Genomic DNA, 22,407 nt, shown 5'->3' on the forward strand with positions numbered 1-22,407 from the left:
AACTGTTCTCACATTGATAGAAAGGGCTCTCTCTAATTTCCACCATTATGTTTCGCTTTGATACTCTTTCCTGCCTCTAAACTTGGTATTATGGCATAAACTCACTTAAGAGTAAAGTTTTAAGTATTTAATATGATAGAACATTTGGCTAGACTTGAAATAAATGAGTTTTCTGTTGCTTGATGCTCAATGAACCTTCTTTTGAAAGCAATCATTTCTCCTGGCATCTTTCAATCTTGGGTAATAACATTTCCCTGCAACATTACCTTAATGTTCAACCTGAAACTTTCCAAAGTTGACGAAGGACAGTAGAATTGAGGAGAGTGAGACATTTCCTGTGTTTGATTGATCATTTTTACATACACACACACACACACACACACACACACACACACACACACACACACACACACACACACACACACACACACACACACACAATGATACAACAGTTCACATTGGTCAGTTTTTAGTTTATGTGTGATAGAGAATGATAATTGGGTTTTTATGTCTACTGTATATCAATTTTGATGTGGGTAATGTTGCGCACTGTTTTTTGAATTATGGGTAGTGTAGTTGCAATCAAGAATGCATTGTGTTAGCCAGGCCTTGTTAAAGATTGTATTAATGTCATTAGGAAAAGTCATAATACTAATGCACACTGTAAACGTATCTGCTGTGAGTTATCCATGCGCTCAACCTTGTGCCTGCGTGAACATTAGAGCAAAGGAAAGAGATATGACAAGTAAATCACCCTGAGCTGAAACCTATACTGTCTATAAAAACCAGAGAGGGGGCATCATGTAGCTATAAAACCCATACATCCCCCTGTGGCCAACCGGTGGGGATGAATGGTCATTTGAATAAAGACAGTAAGCGATTTTCAGCAGTAGTGCCCCTGAAATGTAATGGAATAGATTTATCCTTGGGAGGGTTATGTAACAACCCATGGAATTGCTTTTGAGGATGAAGAGAAATTGGTGACAGGGAACCGTTCCAAACTGTTCTTCCGGTGTGGTGCGGTCACTGGTCGTTAAGCCAAGCCCAGGCGTAATAGGCCTACACTCTTAACTCCTCATTCTGTTCCTTCCAGCTCCCTTTATGGGAGAGCCTGCCTATCACACATCCGGGAGGAGATCACACTGATTGTCCCGCTCTATTAATTGCCAATCCTTCCCTCTTTCCCTCGCTCTCTCTTTCTCTCTCTCTCTTGCTCACTCTTTCTGACTTTCTCGCTGTCTCTCTCTCTTTCTCTTGCTTGTGCTCTCTCTCTCTCTCTCTCTCGCTCTTACTCGATCGATCTCTCTCTCTTTCTCTCTCCCTCGCTCATTCTCTCTCGCTCTCTCGCTCTGTCTCTCTTTCTCTCGCTCCTGCTCTCTCTCTCTTGATCTCTCTCTCTTCCCCTCTCTCTCTCTTATTTCCTCGCTCTCTTTCTCTCTCTCTCTCTCGCTCTCTCTCTCTCTCTCTCTCTCTCTCTCTCTCTCTCTCTCTCTCAGCATCTGCTGGGTTTGGTTTCCAACAGAACACTGCCTTTGTTATAGAGCTCCATGCTGTAAGGGATACTGCTTGCTGAAGCAGTAAAGCAGCCATAAGGACATTGATTCTAATTACGCTGCTCGGCATTAGAGAGAGAGAGAGAGAGAGAGAGAGAGAGAGAGAGAGAGAGAGAGAGAAAGAGAGCAAAGTGAGTGAGGGAAAGGGAGAGGGAGAAAGAGACTCACAAAAAACGTAAAAGCCTGTGCCCACACTGCGCCTATGTAATGAGATGCTATTTTCAAAGACCTTTCTATGCTGCACTTGTGTGCAGAGGTGAGTGCAACAAAAGGCGGACACGCTTTGTGCACCTCACTCATATCATTTTACAATGGACTGTGACTTGGAAGGGTGGAAATCCAGGTCAGAAAAAACTTGATCTCAAAACTGATTTAGATAGACTGTGTAGATGGTAAAGTAAGGTGCATAAAACAGGTAGTCCCTGAACTTTTCACACACGGCCCACTCGAGTTTGCCAGAGTGATGATTGTAATTCTTCTCGGCTGGTGAGAGGGTTCTTGATCCATACCGAACGACTCTTAGCTTCCTGTTTTGGTGTTGGTAAAGGACAGCTCCAAGCCCTTGTGGAGCGTGACGGGCATGTCAAATTCGGGGTAGGCTAATACAGGGGGACTGGCTAACGTGTCGATCAGTCTCCCAAGGGTGTCTTGGTGTTCCTCAGTACATTCCACCGGAGCCCTGAACGACAACTGAGCACCTTACCTTTCCACTATTTTCCTGATCACTTGGAGTAGTTTGTAGATTGTCTTTGAGATTCTCAAGCCGTCCTGTATGAACGGTGGTAACGGAGCAGTTTGTGAATGTCTCCAACAGTACTGGGCTTTTTGTCTCTCAAGGAAAAGACTGCTTCCAGGTCCTTAGGGCCGATCCGAACTCCACCGACAGAGACCAGACGTCTCTCCGGAAAAGTTCACATTTTGTTGGCATCAGCTTCACTCTGTGGCATTGAAGGGCTTTCAGAACTTTTCGGAATCCTTCCATGTGGTCTTCGAATGACATCAGAGGACATCATCCAGGTTAGGAATACAACATTCGTCTTGTAGGGTATCGAGGGTATCTTGTAGGGTATCGAGGGTATCTTGTAGGGTATCGAGCATCTCCTCCATGCTTCTGTGGAATGCTGCAGGTGCACTGGATAAACCCAACGGGATTCTCAACCATTCATACAAACCCGAAGGAGTGATGAATGCGATCAATAGTCGTGATCCTTCAGCCATGAACCCTTGGTGGAAAGCTTTCCCTTGGTCCAGGATAGACAACCAGCTAAACCTGCCAAGTGTCCAGGTCTTGGACACGAGGCAATTGGTACCTGTCTGGTACAGTCTGCTGATTCAGAAACTTGTAATGGATGTATAGTCTGAGAGTCCCATCTTTCTTGCGGACGTTTAGGTGCAGAAAAAGGCGACTTGGATTTGACGATCCACCCTCTAGCCAGCAGGTCTTGGACATATTCTTTCACCTCCTTGTAGAGTGGCTTCAAAACAGATGTGTATGTTGTCTGGACAGGGATGTCATCCTTAAGGTTGATAGTCATCTGTAGATTATGGATACATCCAATATTGCCATCACAAGGCCGATTGGTGTTGCCCCCGCCTGTTCAAACAAGCATTCAATGTTATCTGCTACACCAGCGCATGTGTAAAGTGTAGACGTGTCTGTTGTAGCAGCAACGTAAAATTAGAAGGTTGTATGGCATTATTCAGTCATTCAAGTATTAACTTCTTATACGAAGGTATGAAATTGGGTCTTTAATCAATATGTTAACATTTCCCAGCTTGAGCATGGTGTTTACTGTTTTTAATGTTTAATTAACAAGAAAGATGCCAAGCATAGCACATCCACACACAAATCTTGTACACAGCTGTTTTAAAAACAGAAAGAAAAATACTTTTATCCGATTAGTACTTGATATCGGCCGATAGTCAAAGCTCAGCACTCTGTATCGGCAATGACAAAGTGGTATTGCTGCATCCCTAGTTAATCTTTGTGTTGTGTGTGTCCTCTTAGAACTTCACAGGGTCTCTCCAGTGCTAAAAAAAACAACCTCCGTGTGTCACATCCCTATACACAACCACAACCATCCCTCTCTCATGTTTACGACACAAGCCTGCAGTAAATAGCCTACTGTAAGATCTGGGTGGATGAGCTACGGCCCCTGTTGTGCCTGACGTCGTGATAAACTCCCTCAGATGATAAAGATGTTGTTTCTCTCCATAATCTCTGTTCGAGTCTCAACTCTGCACACCTCATGAATCTGCGATCCCAAGGAGTGAAAGATGTAACCCGCAACAATATTTATGTGTGGATGTGTTTGACATGGTGATTTGTTGACACATTTCTCTAGCAGGCAGCAGAGGAGCTGTAGGACCGATGCTGCTGGAGCAGACATCTTGGCTGGCTCCACCCTCCTTTCCTAAAAGCTATTTCTATCTCTCTCCCTATATTTCCCTGGATGAATAAAGGTTGAGGTAAGGAAATAGGCAGTCAATATGGGGTGTTTTACTTCAATAGAAAGTGGTACTCCTCACAAATGTGCCCATGTTTGGATCATGTTTGATACTCAAATATCAACTACTCTTTTATTTTATGCACTTTGAGATTATTCTTGTATAATGAAAAACACTTTATACATATTATTGTTATTATTATTATTATTATTATTATTATTACTGTAAAGTTATTACTCTTTTTTGAAGATGACTGTTGTTATGACTCTTCTCTACTCAATTTGTTTTCCAATAGCAATTGTGCTGCTAATATTATTCAAACAACAGTTTTCACTTGCATCCTTCCTACATAACCTGCCTCCGCCCTGCACCCCACAATGTCTACTGTAGCTGAAGCACGGATGACTGATTCAACTCTCACCTTTAATTTAGTGTTTTCATTATAGTGTTCCGGACCTTTCTGTACCTGCCTACTGTATGCAGGCTGGGTTCTAGTGGGAACATGCAGTCCGAGAGGCCTGTCAGAACATGAGTTATAGAACCAACCACGGCTGTCTCTGAGCCAAACGGAGCACAGAGAGGGACACTGGTTGCAGAATTGAATTAGGGAGGTTTTGTTCTGCCCGATGGTTCCTGTGATATCTCTGTCAGAGGCCGGGCTGGAACCACTCTTCATGTTGGGGACAATTTATAACCTACTTCATTCATTAATTCATTGCATTTTTGGATCATTTGGCTGCTGTATGTCCTGTCCTGTATGACCTCATGTTTGCATGCTCTGTTCATGTTCAATGTACTTGTGTGAGAGCTGAACTTCTACTTCATCTATATGTTCAGATTTTAATTATAGTGACACTTAAGAATGACATATTTTCTTGATAGTGCCCCATTTTGTTTCCTGCTGATTAAGCATTAAAATACATACTCAATCTACGTCATAGCTTTCAGACAGATGGAGATCAAATCCTCCCCCCACCCCCTATCCTACCTCCCCATCACCCTGCTCACTGTGCTGGGGACAGAACTATAGTCATTAAACATTTCATATGCAGCGATAAAGTCAAGTAATTTCTGCCTGACATTCACCTCCTGTCTGGACCATTAGCTAGTGCTCAGTATTACACCAATATCTACATCAATGAACGTCCTATTAAACCTAAACTATTGATGACCAAACGGCAAGGTCAGACACATAACAAACTTCAGCTATCTAATGGTGCTTTTCCACTGTCACTTTTGGCATTAGTGCGTGGCCCAAAGCCTCAGACTTTTGTGTTTCTATCTCCAAGAACAGCCCAAAAAAAACACAAAAAAAAACAGGGCCATGGTCCCAAGGTCCTACCCTGACCTGGGAGGTTTTGGGGATTTTTTGGGACTTGGCCGGGTTTTGGGGGTAAGCGTGCAATGTGTACTACACCCTCCCATTGTTGTTACTGTAGGCTAGTCTATGGGACTGCTACTTGTTATGTTACAAAAGCATGAACACGCAATATAAACCGTTGGTTACTTTGTTTTGGAGTCATGTTTAGATACATATATATGCACTATTAAGTTTTCTCAGCTGTGGGAAAGCACCCATTTCATGTCTTGGGAAAAGTGACTGGCTCATCTGGCTGGCTAACTGAACAATCTATGCTAGTTTTCGTGTACAGTTTTTAAACTAAATAAAAGCCGCACATTTAACCCACAACTCCTTTCCTAGTTTGAGTAATCATGGTGGTTTGAGGGTGAAACTCTTCAGGAAACACGCTTCTGACATCGATAGTTTGCTCCTCCCTGCCCTCCCAAAGTCCTCAGAATCACCCTAGGTGGTGGAAACGCAACACACCAAAAAAGAAAAAAACTGGTGGGCCCCCCAAAAAGTCGCACACGATCTCCAGTGGAAAAGCACCATAAAAGAGGGATGAAACTACACTTTCAAAGGGACAAGACCCCGAACATCCAAGCTTGGAACACTACTAAGCTACAGTACAACCTGACATCTAGACATTTACTGTATGCACTTTCTCATTGTGCGTGTTGCTCTCTCACAGTTTCCCTAATAGACTCACTGTGGGCACTACAGAGAAGGTCTACTGGGCTGCTCAGTCAGAATACTGCATGGTGTTGAACCTGAAGACCAGATGCTGGTGGAACACTATGAAGCTAGTCAGACAGATGGTCTAGTAACGCTCAGGTGAGATGATATAAAACATCTTTAAAAAAAAAAAAACATTTATATGCCAGCTGATTTCCTGTCATATAATAATTATGTGGCGTATGGATGAATAACCCTGCAGTAGAAAATGTCATGGAATGTATCTACGAGTTGACAGTGCACATCATGGTGGGACATTGTTTCTAACATGACAAGCTCTAATGTATAGTACTGTTCTTCTCATACACTGTTCCATGGGACTGATGAATGGACTCATCAGTTTGAGCGTTTCACATGCATTCCACTCCGGGTTGAGAAGATTAATGGAACCTGAATGAGACTGTCATTGGGAAGGAAGAGGCAGTGATCTAACTGCTGGGCTGCATGTAGTCAACTATACAAAGCACATTAATCTCTCCCTGTCTCTTTCTCTCTCTCTCTCTCTCTCTCTCTCTTTCTCTCTCTCTCTCTCTCTCTGTACTCAAGACCCCCTTACTCAAGTCAAATAAAAGAGGATACAAGTAGTACAGTACATACAGTATTTAATAAGTATTTACTAGTAGAACAGACACATCTTTAAATATAATAACTTTGAATAAAGAATTAGCTTCCTCTTGGTTCTTTAGTTGCTAACGTAGTGCAGTTATTTCTTCTTGTACTCTGGGAAGAATCTTCGCCAATTAATGTTCTGCAAAGAGCAATAGAAGTCAATGTCATTTCATTTCTGTCGCATTGTGATTGTGATGTTGTGTTATAGAGTTAACTATAGTGACTCAAGGTGTTTTCAGTTCAACTTGCCTTTTTGCCCCAAGTGGACTCTCCTTGTTTGTGCTTCAGCTCTTCCAGCATCTCATAGGTGTTGCCCTGGGCGGCGGCATTGCTTTCTGGTGCTTTCAGGCCACCGTACCCTGGGATCTGCTCATAGGTGTTATCAGAAAACTGTTGACCAGGAGGGGGCATCTGTGGAACCTCTGCGTACATGCTGTCCTCCTGCTGGGGCATGGGGTTAGTAGAGCTCCAACCAGGGTCCCCTTGTGCTCCCTGGTCTTGGCTCCTCGGTGGTTTCCAGGCGCCATCCTGGTCCTCACACAACCCAGCAGAGCTCTGGTAGAGGGGGTTGGACCTCAGTTCATCCAGCCTGTCTCCGGGGAGGCCCAGGCTGGAGCTGGAAGGACGTCTGGGGTTGTCCCTGGGGTCCTGCAGGGAGTAGGTATGACAGGTGACTCTCTTGGGGGGGTTGGGGGAGCGAGAGTGGGAGGTGGGGGTGTGAGAGGGTCCGATCAGCCTGTTAGAGTACTCATCCTCCATGCTGTCGTCTAGTCTTGGTAAAGACCTGCTCCTACTGTCCCCCAGAGTCAACTCAGAGTACATGACCCCTGGTGATGTAGCAATGCAACTCGCCCCCCCATGATTATTGGTGCCCACGTCATTCAGTGTCCACGGGTCTTCTCCTCTCCAGGTACTGCTGCTTCTTCTCTGGTCCACTGTGGCGCTGCTGAGATTCCCAGTGCCTGGCAGTCTCTCTACTTCGTGTTGCTCTGCGGATGCGTGTGTGTGTGTTGGTGTGTGGGTTTGTGCATGCGTGTGCGTGTATTGAGTGTGACCTTGTGGCGTGCTCTTGTCATGGAAGGTTTCACTCAGGGAGTGACTCAGAGGTAAGCCTCTCCTTGGTACCGGAGGCACTGCCTGCTACAGACAAAAACAGAAAATACACCATGTGACAATATGTACTGTAGCTGTGTGAAATTCATTAAGGTTAAAGGTGAAAGGTGAAAAGTTATCTCCAGGCCCTAGTACAGAGTGTGGCAGCGGAGGCTGGTGGAGGGAGAGATTCCATTCCAAGTGTTCCAATGAACCCGTCCTCTGATTTTCTCTCTCTACCAGCCTGCCTTTGGGTTGCGGACTCTGCACCTACCATGATCTTGCTAGGATTTTAAAGGATACAACAGATGATACTGTAGTAGTCACAGTACAGTACCTGTGGGAGGGACTTCCTGCCAAACGAGGCAGTTCCTGTCAGCTTCCTGTTACTGCTCTTGGGCGGGAGTGCAGGGGGGCAATCTGTTGTTGGGAGGTGGCTCTGCTGGTCCCTCTGCTGGTCCCTCTGCTGGTCCCTCTGCTGGTCCCTCTGCTGGTCCCTCTGCTGGTCCCTCTGCTGGTCCCATAGGTTCCTCAGCGCCAGCACGCTCACCCCCGGCTTCTCTTTGGCTTCACACTTGAGCACATCGTACAGCTCGTACTGCTATATACAGTATAAACCAGTCACTCACCTGTGCTAGGCTAAATACAGTATGCACCAGTCACTCACCTGTGCTAGGCTAAATACAGTATGCACCAGTCACTCACCTGTGCTAGGATACATACAATATGAACCAGTCACTCACCTGTGCTAGGCTAAAAACAGGATGAACCAGTCACTCACCTGTGCTAGGCTAAAAACAGGATGAACCAGTCACTCACCTGTGCTAGGCTATAAATTAAAAACCAGTACAGCTGACCTGTGCTAGGCTTTACAAATGTGTACATATACAGTACTATTAACCCTAGAGGGACAACGAGAACACTGTTATGGGTTTCCTCTTCAGACAGTTACTCTTTAACCAAAGTCCATAAACAAGGGGGGGGAGAGGCAGTGGCTAACCTTTTGAGGAAAAGCAAGTACTTGCATCCTAATACAGCACTGAATATGGACAACAATGTGTACGTAAGGTTGTATGAACAGGGCCCAGAGTATTCCTGACCATATGCCCAAAGTATCTCATAGCCTACAACAAGGGCCACAGAGTGTTTCTTGATTAGGTCAGGTGGTCAGGAAAAACTCCTTGCCCTATGTTTTAATAAAGTAGAAATGGATACCTCTGGAAATAGCAAATCATACGTTTAACAGGGCAATCTGGATTTGGACATTTAAATTAATCATATATACCCATTGATTCTTGAAGAATATAACTTAGAAATGCCTCATGAGCTTAGCCTCATGTCCTACCCTATCAGAACCCAAAATGCAAGCTTGCTTTGCTTCATTGTTTGTGAAGAAACACTGTATGAATTCAAAACATGTATACAACTATCATGTTGATCTCATGGATCATCAGTCCTTGCATCTATAGCACCGTCTATGAATTTGAGAGTGGTTACATTTCTCTTTCATTTACCTCATCACAGCAGGAAGTGAGGTATTCATTAAAGGGCTGGATGGGGCAGACTTTGTAATGCTCTATCAGGTCTGGCAGGCTGAGGTGGGTCTGGGAGTCTCCTGAAATGATGAAGAGGCCAGCTAGGTTCTGGTTGATGACAAAATGGCGGCAACGGTCCTGTCCTCTATGGAGAAACACAGTGAGAAAGAGGAGTGAGATGTAATGCCATGGCAACAACAACTACTTTGCTACAGAGCGGGACCAATCACACGTTCTTCCTGTTTTCCCCACTAATGAATATGTTCAGAATGACTATCCTGGATTTTCAAGGTTGTATTGTCGAATGCAGGAGAGGCTAGAGGAGGTAGATATCGGAGAACGGGCTCATTGTAATCCATGGAACAGAATGACGAATGGTATCAAACACGTATGTTTGATAGCATTCCTCATTCCGTTCCATGCATTACAATGAGCCCGTCCTCCGATTTCTACCTCCACCAGCCTCCCTTGGTTGAATGTTGCAAAACCTTTGCGGCTGTAAGGTTATATGTAGAATGCACTGTATTTGGCCTGTTGTAAGTCCTGAATCCACTCACTTGTATGACAGAATGTAACCAATAGCTTTGTCACTGAGGCGGATGAGAAAACAGCCCAGAGTCTTATCTCTCAGCTGATCCTCTGCATCCCTGAGAGAGAGAGGAAGAGGGCAGAGTATACAGGACAGTAGCTCTTTGTCTAACATTGTTTCCCTCTCTTTCTTTCTTTCTCTCTCTCTCTCCGCTCAGTAAGGGTGCGGTCAGTCCCAATGATAACAGGGAGGCACACACACACACACACACACACACACACACACACACACACACACACACACACACGAGCATGTATGCACGCACACACACACAAGCATGTAGGCACACACACACATACACACACACACACACACACACACACACACACACACACACACACACCCATGCACGCACGCATGCACACACACACAAATATACACACACACGCACACACACACACACACACACACACATACACACCGTTTCTGTAAATGAACACTGCTGAATCAACACAATTTTACAAACATAAACCAAACAATTCCATAACCCTGAAAAAAAATGCATTTTTGACCTAAAAGCATTGCTAATCATTATTCTCAACAGTGAGAAGCTACATTACGACAAGGTAATGTAGATACACCTATTCCAATGGAGGCTGGTGGAGGTAGAAATCGCAGGACGGGCTCATTGTAATGCATGGAACGGGATGAGGAAAGCTATCAAACACGTAATGCATGATTCCGTTCCAGGCATTACAATGAGCCCGTCCTCCGATTTTGACCTGCACCAGCCTCCCCTGATCCATTCTTATCTATTGCTGTCCTGACTACACCGTTCCAGTGATCCTCTCTGAGGAGCTTACCTTCTGGCAGCGAACCCTCTGAACCAGTCAGGAAAGCTGCCGTTGGCCAGAATGAGAGGAGCCTGGGTCTCAGTGAACCACCTCAGCACCAGCTTCCTCAGCCCTCCCTCTGGGCCCTCCGTCTGCAGGTCCACGCTGGGCCTCTGCTCCATCATGCTCTCCTCTCCTCTCCTCTCCTCTCGCCCACCAGATCAGAGAATGGACACACAACTCTGCCGTAGCTCCAACAACATTCATTACCCAACATTTTAGGAGACTGGGTACCTTATTTGCCTATTTTCCGTTGTACGTCACTCGTGTGTGTGTGTGTGTGTGTTTGTGTGTGTGTGTGTGTGTGTGTGTGTGTGTGTGTGTGTGTGTGTGTGTGTGTGTGTGTGTGAACAGTGCCATTGTCTGAGTTTATCTTCCCCAGATGTGAGGTCATTTTACTATTGCTCTTCCTACTTCCAGGTCACAACATGAGAATGTAAATAGGGGATTTTAACAATAATAAAACAGAAGATGAGTCATTGAGCTATAGCAGAACAGGCAAGCAGGCAAATCATTTGAAGACCAATGCTGACATGTGTTAAAAGCCCAGTATGCAGATTTTAGCCTTAAAATAGTGCTAAATGGCCATGGTAAATCGGTAGCCATCAAGGAACGAGAGCACATGAAGGACGTTCAGTGCTGTATTAATCTGAACAAATAATTTTCTAAAATCTGGTGTTGTGGTCAAACACTAGCCTTTATAAGCCTATTTTACATTTGGTTTGTTTACAAGGATATGCATGTTTGATGCTATTACAAAACGTAGCATATGCACGTTTTCAAATGTTAATTGTGGCTAGCAGGGGCAGAACGACATGTTGCACTTTTAATCAGTTGCCCACAAAGTCTCTTTCAGCGTGTGTTACCAAATGTGTTGCGTGTACAGTATGCATGACGGTTTGCACTTTCACTCACATTATTTTTGATTATGAATAGTCCACAAATATTCATATAAATTCACAGATCGACTCACATCCATAAGACAGAAAGAGTGCGGATCAAACCAACTTGAAAAACCTTGTACGGTGTTTTCTGCTTTGGACAGATGAAATATGATGCCATTACCATAACATCACTGAGGAGCAGGGAGGCTGAAGTCTTCCCAGCAGTGTCAATACCTGATGCTGTAATTTCATTTCCCCAGAATCCTGTATCCCATGCCATTGGTTGTTGTTCTATTTTTGTATTTACCATTTGTCATTTCAAGTACCTGCTCCATTTAGTCACCTGGCGGGCCTCTCCTGAGGGGGGTTTGTGGGTGAAATCCTAATGTGTTTACAGGCCTCTTTCTGTAAACGCTTTGCTCTCTGTCCAGGAATATCAGCATTGACACCCTGGTTCATTAAATAAGAACCTAATATCACCAAGGTGACGGTGTTGTGGCATCTGTTAAAATCAATGGGCCTCAATTTACATGTGCACAAATTGGTAAAATTGGGGCAAGGTCTGCCATCTTTACCTTAATATTTCTAATAGACGCAATGAGAAATAATCCAATGGGAGTTTTGAATACTGCATCAAGCGTTTCCATGATAGGCAATGCTTTTTCAAACTGTTTACAAAAACTCTGATTGAATCATTACATTGTTCAAAACCATTGCTAAAATCAAGGTTTAATAAAAAAAAAGAAATCATGCTGTAGACTCTACACTGTAGAGTATTCTGAGTTGTAAGGTATTTTTTGATCTGCTCAGCACTATTTGCTCAATCAAATTGGGGCCCAATAATGTATATGATTTTGCTCATATTCCTGCACTGTTACGCCCTCTTGTGGCAATAGGAATACAGGATATTTTTTGATACAGCATATTTGTGGAGCAGGCCTAAAGGGTGTTCTCCCTTCTGTAGTAAATAGCATATATTAGGCTATGTCATATCAGCACACCATAATCATCTCAATGGAGGCAGGGGCAACAAAAAGACAGACACATACCAACTAGGTGGAGTTGGCCCTCCTATCACCTGGATATCTGTCTGTAACAGGGGAGGCTGATGGAGACAGAAATCAGAGGACGGGCTCATTGTAATGCACGGAATGGAATGAGGAATGGTTACAATGAATCAGTCCTCGGATTTCTACCTCCTCCAGCCTCCCCTGGTGGTCTACACAGAGATTAACATATTGTTCAGTACCACTGCCAAATGTTTACGTTTTGGAAAGCTACATGATAGGCTGTTGCAACAACAACACCTGAATGTTGGATACTACTAGAGAGAACTTTCAACCTCTGGGGGAGCTCTGAGCTAGGTGGGTCCCTTAAATACATAAACATATTGTCAAAAAAATACCAGTTTGGACATGGAGAACACCTCCCCACACCAATGAGCAAAAGTTATTATTTTGCAAAAGTATGTTAGCTTTAAACTAAGGACTGTGTGGTCTGCTTAGATAAGATAGCAATTAACATTATATCATGAACCATACAGCCAACATTCAAGCTCAAATTTGATGTGAAGAATTAGTGACAAAAGTTCTGTAATGTAACTTAAAGATACTGTATCTATATAAGATAATGTATCTGTAACATACATGTAGCCCATCTGACTGGCCTCATTGAAAAGCGCAGCTTGGGGTAAAGAGCAGCTTGGTGTAAAGAGCAGCTTGGTGTAAAGAGTGTGGCAGAACAGGTGGTGTTGCCATCTATAGCGCAAGCGTGTGTGCCTTGAATTTGAGTAGCCTTTGCGGGTCAGTGGAAGAAATGTTGCCTACTATGGTCAGCATAGACATTTAAAACACCAAAATACATTTGTGGATAAACTCTTAAAGAGGGTAAGAAAACATTCATTACTTTGTGTTGTTGACATAACTATAATGATTCCAGTGGTAAAACTGTATGTGCGTAGAGTAACTTCTCAGTGTTTACCTCTAATGTATGTACATTACATAATCTACTGTTTATAGTCCGAACCGTTTCTTAGGCCTATAAACATTTTCAACCTTGCCTGAAAGAGCATGGAAAAACCTATGCCAAATATGCCTACTGTGTGCTATCATGCCTTAGTACAAATAGGCCTAGAATTGTTTCGATACCGTTTTGAATGCATCAAAACTAAGTTAGCCCAACTGTTTTGTTATTCTTGGTGGTTGATATGATTGATGATCACATTTTCTTATATCAAACCTGTAGCCTGTGTGTTTAAAGCTTCATAGAGACCACTTGAATGTGTTTTCTGTCTGTTGTCACAGAGTATGTTTGTTGGATGAAGGAGTGAAGCACGTCTGGGTTTACAATATTGCACTAGCCGGACTACAGCAGACATGGCTCTGTTCAAGCAACAGAAAGTGGAAGATTACTACGAAATTGGTGAAGAATTGGGAAGGTAGGCTTATAGTTTAATAATAATCTTAACCTCTTTCTTATCTTTAATTATATGGAGTCATTGATAGGCTAAAGATTAAGATATTTGTTTTGTGGTAAAACATCTCAGTGTTGACACAGACACAGACACACATACACACACACACACACACACACACACACACACACACACACACACACACACACACACACACACACACACACACACACACACACACACACACACACACACCTGAATCTATTCTCTCTCTTTAGAATGCAAGGAAAACAAAACACCGTTAGATGCTGCCTCAAATACTGCTCTGCCATTGGTGGTCCTCTGTGTGACTACTCACTGCGTCTCCGTGGATTTTACGACACTTTTTACGATCCACACCTCACCTTGCTTTTTAAAGATGGCTTCTATCTTTAGGAAGGTCTATATCCAATCACAGAGCAGCCAGGAATAAGGAAGTGAGGGCTTAGCTTACTCACCATTCAACTGGACAACACAGTGAAAACAGATGAGAGTTATCTGACTTTTGACTGTGTTCCCTCAAACACTCTCTCTACTGCACATCAGTGGAGACTGGTGGAGGGAGAAATGGGAGGACGGGCTCATTGTAGTGCATGGCCTTCCCTGATCTACAGTATGGTCTACGGTCTATATACGCTTTATCTATACATCTGTACGTGCTATGCATGATGATGTGTTTACTTCATAACACTTCTCAACAGTGTCTCCTCATACTGTGAATGTGGTGTATTATGTAAACCCCAGAATCATCAAGCTAAGCTCCTGAGGTCACTCTGGTATGACAGCTGAATTGTCACCTCTCTATGAATAGACTAGTCGGCTCTTGTAAATCTGTCCTCGCGTTCTACAGGACAATTTGAGTAGATCTTTTTACGATAGCACACAAGCTTCACCATGCTCGTGTACTGTAGCAGGGGAGGCTGGCGGAGGTAGAAAAATTGGAGGACGGGCTCATTATAATGCATGGTGTGGAATGAGGAATGAGCCGGTCCTCATTCTACCTCCACTAGCCTCCCTTTTTGTTTAAACTGTACACAGTAGATAAGGGGACAGTGTGTTATGTTGCGGTGATTACAATTTCACAAAACATCACAGGGAGTAGTAGCCTTGCTGCTCAGACCACGCCAGGGGAGGCTGGTGGAGGTAGAAATCAGAGGACGTGCTGATTGTAATGCCTGAAATGGAATGAGGAATGCTATCAAACACCATTCCCGTTCCATGCATTACAAGGAGCCTGTCCTCCGATTTCTACCTCCACCAGCCTCCCCTCGACCGCACTGTGCACCATCTGTCTTTAGATGAACCTCCTCTGACACTGTAGTCATATCTTCTCCCCTACCCTCTTTCCCCTACAACTTTACTCACTGGGTTTTGCTGACTTTATGAACCTCTTTCTCTCTGTGGTTATGTTTGTCCCTCCGGGGCTCCAGTGGGCAGTTTGCCATAGTGAAACAGTGCAGGGAGAAGAGCACAGGGCTGGAGTTCGCTGCCAAGTTCATCAAGAAGCGCCAGAGTGTCGCCAGTCGCCGGGGGGTCCGCCGGGAGGAGATTGAGAGGGAGGTGAACATCCTGCAGCAGATCCAACACCCCAACATCGTCACGCTCCACGACGTCTACGAGAACCGCACCGATGTGGTGCTCATACTGGAGTTGTGAGTCATACCCGATTAGACTACACCAGCCTAGACCAGACTAGAAGAGTCGAGACCAGACTAGGACCAGACCAGACCAGACTAGACCAGACTACACCAGCCTAGACCAGTCTAGAAGAGTCGAGACCAGACTAGGACCAGACCAGACCAGACTACACCAGACTAGACCAGACTAGACTAGCGTAGACCAGACTAGACCAGACTAGACCAGACTAAAACCAACTATACCAGATTACACCAGACTAGACCAGACTAGACCCCCCATACAGATGCACAGAGTAGGCACCATTCCTTATTCCATTCCATGCATTACAATGTGCCTGTCCTCTGATTTCTACCTCCACCTGCTTCCACTGGTAGGCACTTGACATCTTTCTCATTAACTGCATTTGTGACAGCATGAGGAGCGCCATGTAGTCAACTAGGGTGGGATTTCTTATGAACTCTGAAGGCTTCAGCCAATTGGCTCAACGTGTGGTCTTCCTCTTCAGTACATTTATTTATAGGTTGTAAACAGCTTTCAAGTGCATGACGCCATCTACTGGTGCCAATAATATCAATGACTGACCTGAGACACTGGAGATGAGTTGATACTAAACTCTAGCACAGCAGGCGGTGTTGAATCACCAACGTTTGATTTCGATTTACGCCCGCTGAAATCACAGAAGATGAAGAAAGTTGATTACATGGTGCTCCCCATATAATCACAGTTAATTTAGGGGAGTGTGCCCTCTAGTAGTTATAACTCTATGACTAGACCAGACCGGATCAGACCAGACCAGACCAGACCAGACCAGACCAGACCAGACCAGACCAGTATGTGTGTGTTTGTGTTACAGGGTATCAGGAGGAGAGCTCTTTGATTTCTTGGCCCAGAAAGAGTCTCTGAGTGAAGAGGAGGCTACCCAGTTCATCAAACAGATTCTAGAAGGTGTCCATTATCTCCACTCCAGGAAGATCGCCCACTTCGATCTTAAGGTCCATCCCTTGTTGTGTATCTACAGTATTGGAGGCTGGTGAAGGTAGAAATAGGAGGAGGGCTCATTGTAATGCATGATATGGAATGAGGAGTGGTTTCAAACACTCATTCCTTTCCGTTCATTACAATGAGCCCGTCTTCCACCAGCCTCCCCTGATCTACAGTATGGTCTATGGTCTACAGTATACATGGTTTATCTATACATCAATCTTAATGTGGCAGTGTATGGCCATATAATTTAGATTCATAGAATGGATTTATCCATTCAGACCATTGCAATGTGGATGGTACACTAAAGATGGCCATCAGACCACCCATCAGGACCTAATGGAATGACTAATCTATTCATTCTATTTCTATGCCTACTATGTGACAGTGGGTGGTAATGACGAACCTCTCCTTTATGTTCTCCTGAGCCAGCTACCACTTAAAGAAAGGAAGCCATTCTACTGTGTAATAGGGTCAGAGCAGACCTCGTTTCTATGGTGACAAATAGTCTCCAATGAGCCTTTTAGCTGAGCAGAGCCAGTTTGTGACTCCGTCTACAGGTATCATTTATTCATCGACGAAGCTGCAACAAAGCTCATACACAACAAAGCACATACACTGTGAAACCAGTAACCGCACACTGGTTTTAGTCCATTGAAAGAGAGCAGTCATGGTGTCACTCATTTATTTATTGCATGTTAAAGCCCCAGACTTCTATCTGATAGCAATCACTCGCTATCAGATTGTCTCTTAGATGTGAAATTAGGATGAAACATTGATGACCTTTCAGCGTTCTCCTTTGACTGTTCTATTATGCACACGGTAGCTGTAGTGTTTTTGTAATCAGAGGAAAATTGACAGATCGAATGATATAAACAACCGAATGATATTGTAATTCCAGGAACTGGAATGGACTTCAGCGATGTCCATTTAAAAAAATATATCTCGCCACAGTAGCGTGTGAGCTAAGTTAATTGGCTGACTAATTTGCTCTTCTCGGGTAACGAAAAAGGGGAGGTGGTTGTTCTCGAAACATCGCTTCTCAGAGCCAATCAAAATGTGACCATTCGCAGTCTGCGTTCCTTTCAAACACACTTTCCAATGTGAATTCTCCACTTCGAGTGCTAACAACACTGGGAAGTCTGGCAATGCGAGACTACTGTTTACAAAATATAAGGGAACAGGGGAGGCTAGTGGAGGTAGAAATCAGAGGACGGGCTCATTGTAATGCATGGAATGAGGAATGGTATCAAACACGTCCTCATTCTGTTCCATGTATTCCTCATTCCGTCCACCAATTTCTACCTCCACCAGCCTCCCCTGTAGCTTAGTGAAATCCATACAGCAAAGCACTTCCCTGCAGAAACCTGTGTAGCTGAATGCCACAGATTGTGTTAGACATCTTCACTGTAGCCAAATACAACAGTGTCGACAGTTAAACAGTGTAGCTACTGCAGCAGCACACTGCGTCTCAGGAAACTGCTGTGTAGGGACCAGGGGAGGCTGGTGGAAGTCGTGTTTGATACCAATCCTCATTCTGTTTCATGCATAACAATGAGTCGGTCCTCCGATTTTTCTATCTCCACTCAATAAGTGTGCAGACAGTGATGACAGAGGGGCTCGCGCGCGCACACACGCACACACACGCACACACACACACACACACACACGCACACACACACAGACCTCCACATGCATTACAATACAATGTAGTTCACTCCCGAAGGCTACATGTTCTTGTCATCAATGTATTTACACTGTCTCATATTTGACTGGAGGCCAAGCGTTCATATACTTCAGCACGGCTTTATTACCCAGTACGATGATGGTGATCATCTCCTCATTTAGGAAGCCACCTTCATGGCCAACTTTATTCAATTCCGGTCATCGCAGAGGTGTGTAGGTTGTATTTTTCTCAATTCATTCCTGAAAATATTGAAGCCAATATTATAAGACACACATGTTTGATACCATTCGTGTTTGATACCATTCCTCATTCCGTTCCGTGCATTTATAGTGCATATGGCCCCTTTCAGCTGTCGGTTCTCTCTCTCTGGTTCTCAGCCGGAGAACATCATGCTGCTAGACAAGAACGTGCCCTTGCCGAGGATCAAACTCATTGACTTTGGCCTCGCTCACAAAATTGAGGCAGGGGCTGAGTTTAAAAACATCTTTGGGACTCCTGAGTTTGTGGGTGAGATTTCAAACTTGATTGGCTCACTTGAGATGTTGTGACTTCAGCAGGGGAGGCTGGTGGAGGCAGAAATAGGAGGATGGGCTCATTGTAATGCATGGAATGCACGGAATGAGGAACGGGAACACACATGTCCGATACCGTTCCTCATTCCGTTCCATGCGTTACAATGAGCCCGTCCGTCGATTTCTACCTCCGCCAGCCTCCACTGGTCTCAGATGATATTTGGAATTTAGCATTTTTGACACTAAAACTATCATCAATGAAGTCCTCTAATGTGCAAAATACATCCCTCCTGTCTGTTTATTGGTTTCAGCCCCAGAGATAGTGAACTACGAGCCTCTGGGACTGGAGGCAGACATGTGGAGCATCGGGGTCATCACCTACATACTGTGAGTGCACTTGAACACAAAGCATCAATGTCCACTTATTTAGCTACCATAACAGCCAACCCTGGTCTCAGTCTCAGTATGTCGAAGTTGAAAGAAGAAAGATTCAAGTTAGCACTTGAATTAGGGACTATTCCATTGTGTTCCCTAGTAGTAGAGAGAGACAAGCAAAATGTCGTACTGCTCAAGTGTTCAAAATGATTTTGATATGTGTATTTGACCCAGGTCAAGTCTGGAATGATAGTACATCAACCCAGCTCTCAGTGAGCGAACAAGGTTACTTAGCTTGGCTCCAGACCTGTATGTGCTTCAGACAACTATTGGCATTGGCCTTTGGGCAAAACAACGATTGTCATAGAAGATGGAGAACAGGGGAGGCTGATGGAGGTAGAAATCGGAGGAGGGGCTCATTGTAATGCATGGAATGGAATGAGGAATGGTGTTTGATAGCCCGTCCTCCTATTTTACTACCTCCAACAGCCTCGACTGGTGGAGAATGCACGTAGAGATTAAAGGTTACTGATGCTGCACTCCTCTCCCCCTGTCCTTGTGTTCCAGACTGAGTGGGGCGTCTCCCTTCCTGGGAGAGTCCAAACAGGATACGCTGGGGAACATCTCGGCCATGAACTACGACTTTGATGAGGAGTTCTTCTGCCGCACCAGTGAGCTGGCTAAGAGCTTCATCAGGCAGCTGCTGGAGAGGGATAAGAAGTAAGGACACACACACACACACACACACACACACACATTCATGTATACACACACACACACACACACACATTCATGTATACACACACACACACACACACATTCATGTATACACACTCACACACACACAGACACACACAGTAAGAAGTAAGGACACGCACACACACACGCACACACACACACACATACACACACACATTCACGTAAACACACTCACACACACACACACACACACACACACACACACACACACACACACAAACACACACTGTTATTGATTGGATTGTTATTGATTGGATTGTTTGTCTCACAGGAAGAGGCTCACTATTCAAGATGCTCTCAACCATCCGTGGATCAAGGTAATATGATATGAAGAATGCATGCATTGGTGTTGTACATGAGTGTACAGTGATTCACTCATGACTGATAGCTGTAGGCCTTTATCTATCAGTAAGACTATTGTTGCATGTGGTGGTTTGACTGATTGAGCCGATCTCCATGTACAGTATACATCTGCACTGTGCCTAACTCCTTCACTAATGTGCTGTACGTTTGTTGACTGTGACTCCACAACAGAGTTGCATCATTGTAGTTTACATGGTAGTTTGTATGATACAATCGTACAAAGCACGGCAATAGGGATCCAAAGTGTTTTTGTCCCATTGCAGTCCGATTGTAATAGTATTTCTTCAATTTTCAAGTAATAAGTCTTCACGTAAAGCTATACTTAAGAATAACACAACTTAATCTAAGACGGTTGATAATACTCCGACCCTTTGTTCCTACATGACCTCTGCCTGCTGGAACATTCCGCCCCAGGAGATCCTAACCTGCCATGACATGCTGTTTGTGTTACTCTAATCTGGTTGGTAGAAGAGTGTGACTCTGATGATGAAAAAGAGGAGCAACTGAGTGTCTTGCCTGTGGTTTAGAAAGGATAAACCTCATAGTTGGCTGTGCCTTTAATACCTCACGGATGTGACACACGTTACTGTCTATCTAGTCTCACAAGCCAGCCTCACATCAAAGTCTGAGTCCAAGAGAGACTATCAATGTGCATTCTTATATCATACCAACCAGGGGAGGCTGGCGGAGGTAGAAATCGGAGGATGGGCTCATTGTCATGCATGGAACGGAATGAGGAACGGTATCAAACACATGTGGTATCAAACACGTGTCAAACACGAGGGAACGGTGTCAAACACCTGCGTTTGATACCATTCCTCATTCCACTCCATGCAATACAATACAATGAGCCCATCCTCCGATTCCGACTTCCACCAGCCCAGCCTCCCCCCTGATACCAATGCATGCAGGCCGTAGAAGTGACTATTCTCCACCAGTAACGCCCCCCTCCCCTCTCCTCCCCTCCCCCTCCCCTTCCATTCTTGTCTATGAAGTCCAACGAGCACAAGGAGGAGCCCAAGGCCCCAGAGACCAAGAAACGAGAGCGCCGTCAGCTGAAGACCAAGCGTCTGAAGGAGTACACCATCAAGTCTCACTCCAGCATGCCCCCCAACAACACCTACGTCAACTTCGAGCGCTTCGCCCAGGTACCGGCGCTGGCATTGGCACTGGCACTGGCACTGTGATATGAATGATCTGTAATGGTGGAGAAGGAACTCCTGCCCACCCACCTCCCTACCAGGTTTCCTTTTGTGAATTTATTCCATTTCCACAAATGGTGGTCTGAATTATCCTTTGGAACTGATGGAGTCCTGTTGTTGAAAGTGAACCACCAGGGGGGCCTCCCTTAAAAAAGAGATCATATCTCAATGGGACTGAACCTCAATAGATAAATGAATACATATTTGTTTTGTTAGGGCACAATACTACTACTACTACTTCATTTCATGTATTCTCTCCAATGCTAAGGATGCACCGTGTTCCCCCCCCCCTAACCCAGGTGGTGGAGGACATCGGCCAGATGGAGGGCTCGTTCAGCGGGCTCACGGCCGCCCACGACTCCCTCCAGGAGGACATCGACGCCCTGGTGGCCATTTACAACGACAAGGAGGCCTGGTACAAAGAGGAGAGCGAGGCCGTGCGTCACGAGCTCTCCCAGATCCGCTACGAGTTCCGGAAGGTGGAGGCGCTGAAGAGGGGCGTGGCCGAGGAGATGAGGGCCGTGGACGAGAGCCTGAGCGCCGTCAGCGCACGCTACCAGGAGAGGAAGAGCCACTTCAACGCCCTCAGGCAGGAGCTGAGCGACGAGCTGAAGTGGGTGCAGGACGTGGTGGGGTCGTTCTCCGGGGACGCCAGCGGCGGAGGTGGTGGCGGTGGAAGTTATACGAACTGTAACTTCTCCACTGTGTTTAATAACGACGTGAACGAGGCCCTGAAGGAGCTGCTGAACAGATCCTGCGGAGGAGATCTGCTGTCTGGGATCAATCTGGACCTCACCGAGGCTGGACAGCAGAGATAG

The 22,407-nt window shown here is 44.9% G+C and overlaps 2 protein-coding genes across 4 annotated transcripts; one reads left to right on the forward strand and one right to left on the reverse strand.

The window, feature by feature from the left end:
• Positions 1-6,679: 6,679 nt before the first annotated feature.
• sh2d7 (SH2 domain containing 7) lies at positions 6,680-10,886 on the reverse strand. 3 transcript variants are annotated; one of them, XM_083680100.1, is made up of 6 exons: positions 10,707-10,886; positions 9,872-9,961; positions 9,294-9,459; positions 8,117-8,380; positions 6,937-7,824; positions 6,680-6,826 (listed from the first exon to the last, which is right to left on the reverse strand). In XM_083680100.1, the coding sequence occupies exons 1-6, from the start codon at positions 10,859-10,861 to the stop codon at positions 6,782-6,784; spliced, it is 1,608 nt and encodes a 535-aa protein (XP_083536226.1). In that variant the 5' UTR covers positions 10,862-10,886; the 3' UTR covers positions 6,680-6,781. The 3 variants fall into 3 exon arrangements, with proteins under 3 accessions (XP_083536226.1, XP_083536225.1, XP_083536227.1); XM_083680099.1 differs by having other exon boundaries at positions 6,937-7,827; XM_083680101.1 differs by lacking the exon at positions 9,872-9,961 and having other exon boundaries at positions 6,937-7,827.
• Positions 10,887-13,992: 3,106 nt separating this feature from the next.
• dapk2a (death-associated protein kinase 2a) lies at positions 13,993-22,407 on the forward strand (the record flags this gene model as incomplete). The annotated part of the gene is made up of 9 exons (XM_083680413.1): positions 13,993-14,057; positions 15,503-15,724; positions 16,564-16,702; positions 18,756-18,885; positions 19,202-19,277; positions 19,833-19,985; positions 20,296-20,341; positions 21,383-21,535; positions 21,889-22,407. The coding sequence occupies exons 1-9, from the start codon at positions 13,996-13,998 to the stop codon at positions 22,405-22,407; spliced, it is 1,500 nt and encodes a 499-aa protein (XP_083536539.1). The 5' UTR covers positions 13,993-13,995.

Source organism: Argentina silus (genome assembly GCF_951799395.1).
Source record: "Argentina silus genome assembly, chromosome: 11".
Classification (NCBI taxonomy): Eukaryota; Metazoa; Chordata; class Actinopteri; order Argentiniformes; family Argentinidae; genus Argentina; species Argentina silus.